Here is a 14,745-nt window from a genome sequence, read left to right as displayed (position 1 = left end):
AAGGCATTAGGGAGAAGTCCGGAAAGCATGAGCAAGATGAAGAGCCAAAAGTATACCTTTTCCTAGTTTTTGTACTTTAAATGACAATTACAAGTTCAGTCCCTTATTTGTAGTACTGCAATTTATTTCTTATAAAATCAGAATCACTCGGAATTCACTTGAGGTAATGATAAACAGAAATTGCTGCGTCTTACCTCTCATTGAAAGTTTGCTGCTCAAAGATCCCAAAAAGAACAATGACGAATGATAAAAATTGAGGAGGAGAAAGATGCAGCAAACTGAATACTCATGCGCAAATCTTGCTACAGATGAACCTGCTAGTAGATAATGAGGAGAGCCTTTCTTACCATGATGCCCTATGCTCCACTTAGGAGATACAGGAAATAAGTCAAGTAAGTCAAGTCTTTCTTACCATGCGGGAAACTTTGTAATGTGAATAATAGTGAGATTAATCGTGAGGACCCCTATCACTATCAGCAAAATACTTGCAGAAATAAATAATTTGGTTGAGCATTAACAAACTCCTTCTCCCAAGGTGACGATTATCAGGCTGATGAGGCTCCAAACTTGCTTCATTACCTTACCTGATAATTTTTAGACCTGAAATTGAATGTGGGTAGCATGCCACCTCCTTCTCTACTCCACTGATAAGCAAAATAACCATAAGTTGCACTATTTTAATTTACTCCAGAAAAAATGAAACGGTAACTTTTCCTGAATTTTATTTAACAATAATAATAATAGTCACGTGATGAGACCAACTCGTTTTGTAACTTACAAAAACTGATAAATCCACGCTACAAACCATAAATGTACACTAGATCGACAATTTACATACACTCACTTTTTATATACATGTTTACTTCTAACATACCTCAAGGTGATAGTTTGATCGGCACTGCCTAATGCTACTAGATTTCCACTTTATCTTGTAAGGATTGGTGAAATAACCTTCCATTCATTTCGATGCCCCCTTCTTTGTGAATGTCATCCCTTATCTTAATTACAGATTTCCTCTTCACTGACGCCTTGAGTCCTCCCAGCTTCCAACTGCTATTTCTAAAGGTTGGTGGGGCTACTCACGTCGCTCCAGGACATGAATATACGTTAATCACCTCCTTGGTTCACAGACGTATGTACATACCTAGTTTTGAAGGCCAAGCTTCATACTGATGATCTCGTATAGATGCGAATGCTGTCCCTTTCCCAACCTCCTCACTAAAGTATGTGAACCTATCCATACAACTTCACAGTGTAATACAACTTCTGTGGAATTAATCAATGATGATTGCGATGTTGAATCAATGAAGGAATGACCAAGCAGTGAACACTTAGCCCACTGTTTCATCTAGCAATACTCTGTTCTGTGCTAAATAACACATTAGCTCCTGATTACACATAGAAACCAACACTCCCTGTTCTTTCTCCCAGAGAAGCCATGCACATCATGTACCGGTGAAGTCTTTGTCAGAAAATGAACTTTTAATAACCTCTTAATACATCCGTTATTAAGCCGTGTACAGTAATGACTCCATAATGTTCATGTCGCATGTGTGCACATGTATACATGGTTGTGCTCCACATGGCTATAGCATCTCCAAAAATCCACTGGTAGCAACGCTTTACATCTCCAAAGCATCTCTGTCCAAATAACCTTGTTCAGAATCGGAGCCTACAGATCGGCTATCAAGTGACCCGCACTTTCATCCACATTGATGAATTACACTAGCCAACGTGATTTTGCGGTAAAATAGAAAATATGTAATTCTGATGGTAATCGGTGCCCTGATTCCAAAAATGAGGCTATTTTTTTCCTATCACGTCTAGATTTGACGCAATTCGGTGTTTTAGTATCTGCATGAATTCGTAAGATGTAATGTTGAGAGATGTTCTCGAGCAACTTTTTTTAGAATACAATTATGTGATTTGATTTGTTATTGTTTGCATTTTATTATAGGTTTATTGCTGTCTAAATTTTCATTTTGTAGTTGGGGATTTCCTGGTAAATTCATAACAAACTCCCCCAGATACGCAATAGACCGCAAGGTATGTAGGATTGAAGATAAGACAGTAGAGAGTTTGTCTTTCATCTTAGACCACTTGAACAATCAGACGTGTTAAAAGCCCCAGCCCTTATGTAATGTTTATGATGGACTGATAAAGCAGTTTTCTTTCAAAGATAACAGTCCGAAAGTATTATACTCGAGAAGATGAACTTGTATTTTGAACAGATGTTTCAAATCTTCTACGTCGATTGGGAGAGAAAGAGTAAGATCCTAGTAACTGGTATGTTTTTATTGACTCTTCCAAAATAAGTTTAAAGGCTGTTTTGCTTCATAATACAAATGTTCTGGCATCCGTCCACTTGCACACTCCACAAAAATGTGTGAAACATACGAGACCTTAAAGTTGGTGCTTGAAAAAATTAAATATCATGAGCATGGGTGGCAAATTTGCGATGATTTGAAGATCATTGGATTGTTGCTGGGACAACAAAAAGACTATACAAAATTCCCCTGTTTCCTATGCGAATGGGATAGCAGGGCACGGGATAAACATTGGGATACAGTGAATTGGACGGAAAGGAAACAACTACAACCAGAATCCAAAAATGTCTTGTATGTAAGTCTTATTGACTGTGAAAAAATTCTACATGCACCCTTGCACATCAAATTTGGATTGATGAAACAGTATGTCAAGGCATTAGATGAATGTAGCCTATGCTTCCAATATTTATCCACTAAATTCCCATCATTATTAGATGCAAAAATCAAAGAAGGCGTATTTGATGGACCATAGATTCATAAACAGATGAAGGATAAAATTTTCAGACACGATGGCCAAAATTGAGAAAGAGGCATGGAACGCATTCAAAGATGTAGTGACTAAATTCCTTGGCAACACTAAGGACCCTCAATACAAAGATATTGTAAGGAAAATGTTGGTAAAGTTTAAGGAACTCGGTTGTAATATGAGCCTTAAGCTTCATTTCTTAGCTTCGCATCTGGATTATTTCCCTCCAAATTTAGGAGCTGTCAGTGAAGAACAAGGTGAAAGGTTTCACCAGGATCTCAAAGATGCAGAACGACACTATCAGGGACGTTGGGATGTGAATATGATGGCCGATTACTGTTGGTCGATTGCACATGACGACCCTTCTAGATATCATTCAAGAACTTCAAAAACCCGGAAATTCCACGGAAAACGGTAAAAGACGGAGGTGTGAATCTAACCTGCACATAATGTAGGTAACAAAACTATGTATGTTTAACCATGTAAGTTTTATTCAAGGTACAGTTATATTAATTTAAAAGCAACTGTACAGTCGAAACTAAATATTCACTTTATGCTTCAGTTTCACGTATTTCAATATATATTAAAAATATAATACATACTATGTACTTGCTTACAAAGCAGCATTTATGTGTATTCAATGCATGAAAAATATGATTACGTTTTGCAAGCTGAAATTTACATTAATACATCAAATTTTATCAACAATTTTACGTAAGAACAAAATAATATTTTGTAAAATTGCCACCAAACCAGACGTGATTCGCCAAAACTAATTTTTTTCTCGAATTCTGCGTTAAGAAATTCATAAAACCAACCTAGTTTAGTTTTTACCGCACAGAAAAAGTTTTATTTTGCAGGCTAGTGTTACAGTCTTCAGGCTATGCTTCTTCAACTCTACCCCAGGTTTCCAAACCACTTGTTGCAACACTTTTAACCAACTCCTTACCAATATATCTTTATGTTTGGGGAGACATGGAAAACAATGTTTCGAACTGAAGTAACCACTTTGGATGACTTCTGGGAATGCATTTTTTTCAAGCAGCAGAGGATAGAATAATGCTGATGTCTTGGCTTGAATGCATCGCAACTGGATTTGTAGAAGTGAGCCTGCATACAAGCTCACAGTGGTCATTTCGAACAATTGCTATGTTTCACTTTGGTATGTCACATGTTAGACCATTGTACTACATTTCTGCAGCATATTGACTTGGGTGTACAGTAGTCTTGATGTAGTATTTTGAGTCTTAATAGTTTGATATTCCCATACATGCGAGTAGAACAAATGAAGTACCAAAGTTATAAATCGTCACTTTCAGTGCGCGAGTGCCTTGTACGTGTGAAAACTGAACACAACACAGAGGGGAGGTGCTTGTTGAAATGCTAGACATTGACCTCGAGTGCAGTTCGGCATTTCCTCAGTCCTACCCCTCCACGTGGCTCTAATTAATTACATTTGTTCGAGCCCTTGGTTGCATTTTTAAGCGCCATTTACCTTAAAACAGCAATCCTCATAATCATCACTTTTTTTTTAAATGCAATGAAATGTGGCTCAGCTTCAGTAGGTACTGTTGATTTATTTTATTTGCAAAAGACAATTGAAAATTTCTTTTAGTGTAAGGCAATCTGTATGTTTTTGTTTCCTAAGCTATTGTGCTGTAATGCTGAACATAAGTACATTTTTTGTGTAATTTTTAAGTCTGCGTTTTTCGATTCAAGGTAGTATCTATACCATCCACCTGGAATCATTACTGAGCACATACTGTATATAAATTACTTTCTACAGGTGTGTTACAACCAGTGGCGGCTGGTGGTTTAAAAGTTGTGGTACACATTTTTACCATTGATATAATATGATTACAGACTAATTTTCAAATCCAGATACACCAACAATACTTTTTATTATTAAGAATATAACAAACATTTTACATTTCTATTTTCAGGAATATTACTACAACCCAGTAACATTTTTTCATTTAAAAACCTTTTACCCTATTGAAATGAAACACTTTGAGGTAGCCTAATTCCGTTATTGTATCTGGTTTCGAAATTAAACTTTGCGTCGGCCTACCCATTCGTTTCACCTTGGATGTTTCTTCGGCAGTCTGTTGCAGAAACGGCCCAGACAAAGACTGCCCCGAATTCATGATCTGGCAAAATACCACTAACTGATAAAAATGCATAGTAATAAAAGTACACACACTGACACGAATGTTTACACAGTGTAATCAATAAGGTACTTAGCTTGAATATGATGGCCGATTACTGTTGGTCGATTGCACGAGACGACCCTTCTAGATATCATTCAAGAACTTCAAAAACCCGGAAATTCCACGGAAAACGAGAAAAGACGGAGGTGTGAATCTAACCTGCACATAATGTAGGTAACAAAACTATGTGTGTTTAACCATGTAAGTTTTATTCAAGGTACAGTTATATTAATTTAAAAGCAACTGTACAGTCGAAACTAAATAGGCACATAACAAAGCTCACAACTATACTGAAAGAAATGGCGGTTTTTATTTTCAAATTTAAAGCCATTAGTTATGTACCCAAACACGGCCGACTTGATGCATCCCTCTAGCTAGCTAGAGCTAGAGCGACGCATCAAGTCTGCCATGGTAGGGGGAGCCAGGTTGATAAACCTCCATGTAAGCAATGTATAAGAAGCCACGCCTATCGTTTCCTCTCCCCGCGCACGCCTCTAGCAGCCAATAAGTACACACACACACACACACCCGATCAGCCCCGCACAACCCTCTGGCAGCCCTGGTTTCATCCTACCTCAGGTTGACTCTCTGCTGCAAACTTTTAGGCTCCTGCAGTGAACATCTGTGAGTACTGGCTTGTAGTCTCCTGTAGTCAATATTTGCTCTTTCAAGCTCTTGAAAGATTTGTCTTGTTGAATGAAAATACAGCAGTTGAGTAATCCAAATAATAATAATAATAATAATAATAATAATCATCGTATGGCCTCAGCTACCGTGTGCAGACATTTCAATTTGACGCCATCTGGCTGTCTGCTCGTCAATTTCGACGTCCCGTTTTACTCTAGGCCCCCACTAGATGGCAGGCCGAGTAAACCGAAACTCTCTTGGGCGTCTATGGCTGAGATTTAATTAATTTTGTCGGGTAAACACCAAATGTGTCGCCAGAGATCTTTTACATGCCGACATCGTACGACATGGAATGTCGAATGGACTTTTTTCCGCCCTTCAAAAATCCGACTACCTCTGCCGGGTTTGAACCTGCTATCTTGGGATCCGGAGGCCGACACTCTACCGCTGATCCACAGAGGCAGCTAGTAATCCAAATTATAAAACTTTACCTAAAATAAACATAAGGAATTAATGGGGGTAGTGCAAACCTGCAACCTTATGGAGAAACCACCTCTGGTTACAACTATGACTGTAGTTCCTGTGGCCATGCCACTGTTATGTCTGTCTGTAATGTGAGCCTTGTTCAGTTTGTCATGCTTGACTGTGGTGCTATGGTTACCTCCTTCTAGTTCTTCTCCTCTGGAGCTTTGTCTTATCCCAGGTGTATTCTACCAGTATCGTCTTAACACACAGTAATGTAATCAGCGGAATCTTCTTCGGTACGTTCGACATTTGGAATCGTTTATAAATTTGATACTCCTACTCATGAAAGTGACTGTCGCCATGATTTTCATGTTGATGGCTAAAGTCTCATTTCAGACAGCGTCAACCAGGTAGAATATCATGTCTGGGTATATTAAGCAGTATTGTACTTTTTTTTTTTTTAGGTATGGAACTGTGGAAAGAGTGATAATCTACAACGAGAAGCAGTCGGAGGAGGAAGATGATGATGCAGAAGTAATAGTGAAAATATTTGTGGAGTTTTCTCAGATGAGTGGTAAGTTGCATCAGGAAGTCTTGTGTTACACTGCACACCATTTTAGATTATTGTTATTGCATGTTATTAAATGTATTAAAACCTTGAAAGTTACAAAATGCTTAGTATAAAACTTATCCTTCACCTCTGGTATTCTCTTATTTGTGTATAAGGTTGTCAGGTTGGACAAGAAATGAATCTGGGCCTTTTAAAAGTTACAAAAAATCAAGTTAGATGTAGAAAAGCTTCAAAATGAGGGTTTTGTAAATACAGTGAAATCTTTTTTTGATGTTTATGCAGTGGACGAGGAGGCAAAAGGTGTTAAGCGAGAAAACATACTAATGAATATACAAATAAAATCTATCCAACTAGGATATGGAAACACTAGATACAAATTTTTTTGGTCATAAGGGCATTTAACGCCGTGTATTCTTAGGTACAGTGGAAACTATAGGGCAACATACCATTTCTGAAGATGAAAGGAAAGTATTAAAAGGTGTGAAAAACACAAGAGAACAAATATGAAAGCGTGCATAAAGGGCAACCAAAGTATTGAAGTATTATTGCAGATCACACTCTTTCTAAAACAAATGTTAGAAGCCTTTTGTTTCAGAGCAGTGGGTTATTGATAGGGACCTGAAAAAATCTCATTTGCTGTAAATGCAAATTTTTTAATCTTGTACTGAATCCAAGCCTACGGTAATTCTAATGTGGAATAAAATCATTTTTATGCATAAATAGAAGTGCGATAAAATTTGAATTGTGGCCCAAAATGCGAAATTAGTATGAATATGTGATTTTGGTCAAAAATGTGCTATTTTACTGGCATAAACGACATATTTTGGCAAAATCTTCAGAAATACTCAAAATATGATGCATAAATCTTTCGACCGTTCCAATCGATGAAGAAAAGTAGCCGATCGATTGCTGCTTGATGACTTTAATCGATATTTGCAAGGGGAATAAGATCTGTATCTATTATCGAAATGTGAATCGACAGTCACGGAAATAACGAGATAGACACAGCATTGTTTTCCGGTTGTTCAAAATTGAAACTAGTGAAGAGTAGAAAGTCGAGCGATCGTTTAGCTTATGGGGCGCACGACAAAAACGGCGCGTGAAAGGGCTCAGCAATATGTAAAGGATGGTTTATATGCCACAGATTCAGCGACAGAACACGTGGGTAGGCGATGCGATAACATACTGCTAGTACGTCTCAAGGAGAGCCATCTTCTTTGCTTACACAGTTAGATAGTTGTAAACGACGAAAATTTTCCGGAGATAACTTCTCGAAACGCACAGTTGAATTATTTGCTAAAGCAAATACACCTCTGGAAAACTGGAAAGCAAAGAGCTAAGATTAGTGAGTTTTCAAATGATGAGCTGCCGTTTGATTTCATTGATCGGGTACGGTTTAGGTATTATGACATCGAAACCACGCGCAAAATTGAAGGATACCGAATTTGAGTGTGATTTCCATATCAAACTATCTTACCCATACCCAGTTGATCCTGTAATTTTAAATTATATTGTTATAATTTGGTGTCTATCTTCCTTTCTATAAGTTGCATCTCACTCCCAGAAAAGATCAGCAGAGGCTCTAGTGGGGAAGAACATCAACATACTCTGTGATGAATACAGATAGAATGGGCTGTTGTGTTTTTATCATCATATTCCAAATCCCAGCCGGTCGAAAAGAGAGCTGCACGTTGTTTCTTTGCACTATCTTGATGTAGGAAATGCTATAAACTGCTCTCGTGCTGTTTTAGAAGCTCTACGCAGTTGTAGTGTACTGTATGATGCAGTTAATATGTTTGTTGGTGAGTGTCCCGTAAATGACCCGGTGGTCATAGGGCATCATTTAATGCATGTATAGTGCTGGGCGCATAAGATCAGCTTAGGGCATCATTTAATGCATGTACAGTGCTGAGCGCATAAGATCAGCTTGGTTGGCAATAGTTGGGTCGCAGTGATGACAGATTTAAATCATGTGGTTGCAATGGTAAAGTCTGCATTTTTGAACACACGAAAATGAAAATATAATTATTTACAATTCTTAACATCAAAGTATGGTGCTTCAAAGGAAGCAAAGCTTTTTCCTGAACCTGTCATAACCCAATGGAATAGCTGGTTTCAGGCTCTCTTCTGTTTGAGTGCTTACTTTACCGATGGTACATTTTGCAAAATGTCTGACATGAAAGACATCAACAACTGTGGTATTAAGTACCCTACCTGACTGATCTGAGTGACCGAGAAGTGAATAGGTTTCACTCCCATATGGTTTTTGTCACAAGTCATGCAGCTGGATTGGTTGACCTCCTTACTGAACTTGAAGGGTCTCTGTATCCTACTTCTCATATCCTTTACCCCAAACTGCATAGCCTTGACGCCAGTTTTACCTTAATTTGTGAGGGGAATTTTTCTGCGGCAATTAATGATGCTTTGATTTAGCTCACTCGTCTACAGCAGGCTGCCTGTAGACACACATTTGTCAAAGCTGCTCGTTCTTCAAGGTGCAAGCTAGTCCCATTGAAAGCTAAAGACCCCAACCGTAAGCATTTTATGTCAATTTCTCAAGTTTTGTATCCAAAAGTATAATTTTGAATAACTGATAAATTAGATGAGCTTGAGAAATTGTTTGGAGTAACAGATCTCTCACAAAACAATATCTGGTCTGGTTACTGTTCTCTTAAACATGCAATTCAAACCCAGATGAAAGAAAGTGAAAAATGTGATGCCATGCTTGCATTAACTGCAGTTCAGAGTTCAGCATATTTGCTAAATACTGTTGAGTTGTTGTGGACACCAACAAACAATGTAGATAGTGAGTGCGTATTGTCTCATGAAAACACAGTGGTTACAGACAGACGGTGCAATTTGAAGAAAAGCAATGCCGAAGTACTGACAATGCTTTCGTTTGAACAATGAATTTGTATTGTGTATGAACCATGGACAATAATTGCACTTCACAAAGTTCAAATCGTTAAAATTAATAATACCATGCGATTATTTTAACTTTGTAAATAGATGCTAATTTTTCAGGTCCCTAGTTATTGAACATAATTTTTTGCGACACTCTTAGACGATGAATTAGATGTTACACTCTACCATGTTCAACTGCGAGAAACAAACAAAACTTTGACCAACTTGAGTGATTGAGTCATAACTCGAAAGTACGGGTTTCAACATTCGCCACCTCTGCATGCTTATGCCAGTCCACGTTCTGACAGATTTTAATTTTGTCTTTATTATTAAGGAATTTTACAACATTCTCTGTATGTATAACTAGATTATCAGAAGGCAAATGTGCACCCTGCTAGTCGATTTCACACGATTATGTTCCTAATCCAGATGTAGGCTACTGTATTACGCGACAAATATTAGGCCCTAACTACCCTTCATTGTACCACGCAACACAAAATATATTTCTACCTTCTGAACGGAATGCAAAAATACAAGCACAAACAGGTTCACTGTGCTATTCAACTAAACAGCAAGCAAAACTCTTCCTGAGGCTAACGGTTAGCTCCCCGAAAATGCAACTTATCCTTTGAAGTTCAGGAAGGCCTTTTCCGGTAACAACGCAACTGTGGTGACGGCTATTACCAGAGTTGGAAATCACGTTTCTTTTGGAAGTGATGACAAATACAGTAACATTTTCAGGTCTAGGAAAAATGTGATCGTACTAAGTGGTAAGAGCAAAATTTGGTGACATGATAAGTGAGGTATATTTAATATAGATTTAATATGATGAGAATCAGGACTTTGAATTTATGACATGCTAAGTGGGAAAACTTTTTAATGAGGAATACGCTAAGGTTTCACTGTAATATTTTCCCAACTGTAATAGAGCTCACAGAAGAATTCATTAAAGTTCTTGTGTAGCGTCATTTTGCACGACTTCTGAGGCTCATAGTTTTGGTTATCCTTACTAGAGAGAAAATTGAATGTGGTTTTATTTTCACACATACAGTGAAACCCCTATTTTACACCACTCGAAAGACTGTTTTGAAAAAGAAAATTGTAAAAACAACAAAAGTATCTCTTTTGCACAGATTATAGGTTAAAACTGGAAAACCTAACTATTGAGCTTCAAAAATGAATAGTATGAACTTACGTGACATACCAACTAATGAACACAATATGCTGCACATCCACGAGTAGGATGACATTAAACATATGGCAAACATGACTGTTAAAACTTTAAAGGCAATTTACATTCCCAGTAGCACAAGAAATGACAATGGTATCACTAGGTCTACTTCTTCAGTTAATCTAGAATGGACATTTCCTTTCTTTTCTTGCATCATTTTATCAAATACTTGATTTGTTTTGTCAAATACAGTTCATTCAACACACTACATGACACTAACACACTGTCCTCAACATCGAACTGCAGCAAATATCTTATAGCAGATTCTAGCCGTTAAAACATTATCACAAGGGTCACCTTTTCTGCCACAGCTTCACCATTCTCCACCTCATCTTGTTCCTCATCGTTCACCTCTCTAGATGTGTAGTTCTCCAAGATTTGATCTACAGTTTGGACCTCATCAGTGCTCAAATCATCATTATAGACATGATATAATTGTGAAGGTCAGTGTCAGCTGGCTGAAATGCAAGCCAGTCAACTCTCTCTTGCTCATTTAATGAAAGCACATCATTGCTGTCACCATCTTCGCCTCCAGTCACAAAACTGCACTCTCTGTAGCAGTTCTGAATGGTTGATGTAGTTATACATCTCCAAGCTTCAGCCACAAAGTGGATAGCTGAATAACAAATTTCATTTTGGATATATCCTCAAGCAGTCTCCCGTCGATCATTGCCACAGCCTTTCTAACCAGCTGCTTGCGATAGTGACAATTTGAAAGCATGAATGATGCCCAGAATCAATCTTTGCAGTTGAATCTTTACGAGGCTAGTACTTACTAAAGTGGCTCTGTGCTTTGTTGGTAAAGTTTCTTATGGTTTTGAAGCACCGAGGCTTGTTAGAATTTTCAGTAATTGATGGAGGGAAATATTAGCTTCCATCAACATTGCACTCCAGAAGACCTGTTACCCTCTGCTTGTATTTTATACCACCATGGCATGGGTCACCTTTTAAGATTAGGGTCTTGCTGAGTTGAAGTTGATATAAAAATGTCTGGTTTTGTGAGCGTAGAACATGTCTTTCGCTTCACGACCTTCAGTTAGCTACGGAAGCTGATCTCTCCAGACACTGACCATAGCAGGATTAACAACCGCGCTCGCCCCGGGCAAACAGAGTAATGCCTTTTCTTCAATCTGTTGATCCAGCCGTTCGACAGCTCTGAAGCCATCAATCCCAAGCCACGCAGTTGAGTGTAGTACCTTTTACCTCAAATGTGATCCATCAGTGTTTGCATTGGCAGCCTAGACTTACTTAAACCAACTTGTGAGGATGGATTCCAACTCATCTAATAGCGACACCTTAATGGATTTGCGATCTTGCTAGAAAGAACGGCCACAACGCATGAGACCTTTTTTTTTATTTCCACTTATTTCTTGACTTGTGTTTTAACGTTTAAAAAATGGTGAAGTTTTGCAGCCAACTTCATGTGCATCGCAACATGGGTACCAACTTGTTCCAAATTTTTCATTATCTCGTCCAGAGAAAAGGTATTCCATTTCTTCTCCATGAGTATGTGTTGCAGAATGCTTTACTACTCAGAGTTAATACAACAATATACAGTCTTAACCCTCTTTTACACTTTTCAAAGGACCAAGGAATACTGGTGTAAAAGGGGGGGAAGTATAAATCATGGGAAACAACTTGTACAGGTATATATAAAAATGCTCTGGAAAAGGAGGTAAATGTTACACAAATGCATATTATTAATTTATAGAGTATTTCATTCTCAATCGATTTACTGTACTTACCTCAAATAAAGGTCCATGTGTTATACTGTATTAACTGTTGACTACACTACCTTTGTAACTCTGCTCATCCTTTGCCCAGGAGAAGGTTACCGGTAGGTGGTTAAAAATTTGTGTAATATATTCTTTTAATATACAGTAGTTACTTTCTTAGAATGGCTATAGAATTATCTAAGATGCAATATTTTCTCTGAATGAAACCTCTTAATTGCTACTATTGTACCTGTATTTACAACATTAACACAAATTTATTCCACATGGATAACTACACAATCACTGCTTCCTTCCAAAATAGTCCAGAATTGATCTCTGTTTACACTTCTTATTTCTTATGACCTGTATTTGTTTTTCAAGCTCATAAAGGTTATGAAAATTATTTTCACTCCCCCCCGCGCCTCCTCTACGGATGAGAGATACCTGCATAAAACATCCACTGCTGCCCTTGCATCAGCACTGGTAGGCATCACTTCAGTGTGTTCCTCTGCTTCATCACGGTCTGTGGTGGAAGACAGGGCTGCTGTTTGCTCAGCAACCAACTCCTCCGCACTTCTTTCCTCTGCAGTGATTGCAGAATCATCTACCCGAAGAAAATCAGTAGTGCCGTTTGACTGCAACATTCTCCATACATCAGGTAGCAGGTCTTCTTCTTCTTCTTCTTCTTCTTCTTCTTCTTCTGCTTCTTGCAGCTGAGATTCGGGATGATTCTTGAAAAATCCTGCTTTCAAGAAACAATTTGAGATGGTAGTCTGCTTTACGGCTTTCCAAAACTTTGTAATGAAGTGAAGCCCATCCAGTATTGAAACTTTATATGATGATGGATCCTTTCCAACATCCATAAGGAATAAAATTTGCTGCACCAGGTTCTTCCTATAAAGTGATTAAAGGAGTGAATAACCCCTAAATCCTTAGGTTGTAGCTTGCTTGTGCAGTTAGCAGGCAGAAATTCTAACTGCACATTCCTCAAATTAACATCCACGGGATGTGCAGGACAACGGTTGATGAAAGTAATTCCTATTTTCCGCACCCATTTTTTAATCCAGAGCAATTAACTGCTGTTACTTTATACTCATTCGAGTGATTATTATTATTATTATTATTATTATTATTATTATTATTATTATTATTATTATTATTATTAACTGTTGTTGGAAAAGATCTGAGGTCATCCAAGCTTTATGTTTGGCATCGTAGGCAGTAGGTAATGATCGCACATTCTTGAAACAACAAGGCTTTTTTAGATTTCCCTATCACATAGAGGTGGAGCTTCTCAGAGCCATCAGCATTGGCTCCCAACATTACTGTGAGCCTCATCTTGCTGTGTTTCCCACCATGGCATTTATCTCCTTTGAATGCCAAAGTCTTGCTGGGCAACACACTGAAAAACATTCCTGTTTCATCTAAGTTAAAAATGTTCCTGGGTTCGTAATCCTTGGTCAGCTCCTGCAATCTTCTGTCCATCCATTCTTCCACAGTTTCATCGCTAACTGCTTTAGATTCCCCACAAACAGTTTTATAGATTAGGTTATAACTTTTCCTAAATCGGTCGATCCAGCCATTGGACGCGCTGAAATTTTCAATGTCAAGAATGTTTGCCATTTTAAGCGTCTTTTCCCTTAAGAGCACATCATCAATTGGAATGCCTGCGGCTCTTGAAGTTTCAAACCAACATTGACAATTTTTTCCGTTTTCTCGTATTTGCAGTATGAGGCATACTTTCTTTTGTTGGAGTTTGCTCCGCATTCTGAAGCACTTGATGTAATGCTTCCTCTGTTCATCACAATTGTATTCAGTGTGGATAAAGGAAGCTGCAATTCGCATGAGAATGAAACACTTGTTCCGCGGTATGAATCAGCCTTTTCTAATTTTCGAACTTTCTCATCCATAGTGAAAGTTTTTCTTTCCTTCTTTTTTCCATTATTAACAGGAAAACAATAAAGCAATAACAAAGGATTAACAAATACACATTACGGGAAAGGAAGATCACGGCAATTCACGTGAGATATTTTTTTCAGAATGACATTATGATGATTATTATTATTCTTCACCTCTCGACTCTCATAACAAGAACAAAAAAAAAAAAAACGTTATAAATAACAAAAATGCAGTAAATGTGGCGAATCAGCAACAATAATTTTAACACATTGCTGACCGGATGCTTGAGCTTGTCACATACCCTGTGGACCGGACATTTTTCTACTAAGC

The 14,745-nt window shown here is 37.9% G+C and overlaps 1 protein-coding gene across 2 annotated transcripts in view; it reads left to right on the top strand.

Annotated features, from left to right (window-relative positions):
- Nucleotides 1-14,745, top strand: part of hfp (Poly(U)-binding-splicing factor hfp) — a 579,337-nt gene that overhangs the window by 524,531 nt on the left and 40,061 nt on the right. For both annotated transcript variants that reach the window (XM_067159786.2, XM_067159787.2), the window contains exon 14: nt 6,560-6,669. In XM_067159786.2, coding sequence (XP_067015887.1) covers nt 6,560-6,669 — 110 coding nt within the window. The remainder of the gene's footprint in view (nt 1-6,559; nt 6,670-14,745) is intronic.

Source organism: Anabrus simplex, chromosome 1, assembly GCF_040414725.1.
Source record: "Anabrus simplex isolate iqAnaSimp1 chromosome 1, ASM4041472v1, whole genome shotgun sequence".
NCBI lineage: Eukaryota > Metazoa > Arthropoda > Insecta > Orthoptera > Tettigoniidae > Anabrus > Anabrus simplex.
Note: the sequence above shows the minus strand (reverse complement) of the source record. Positions and strands in the feature narration are given on the sequence as shown.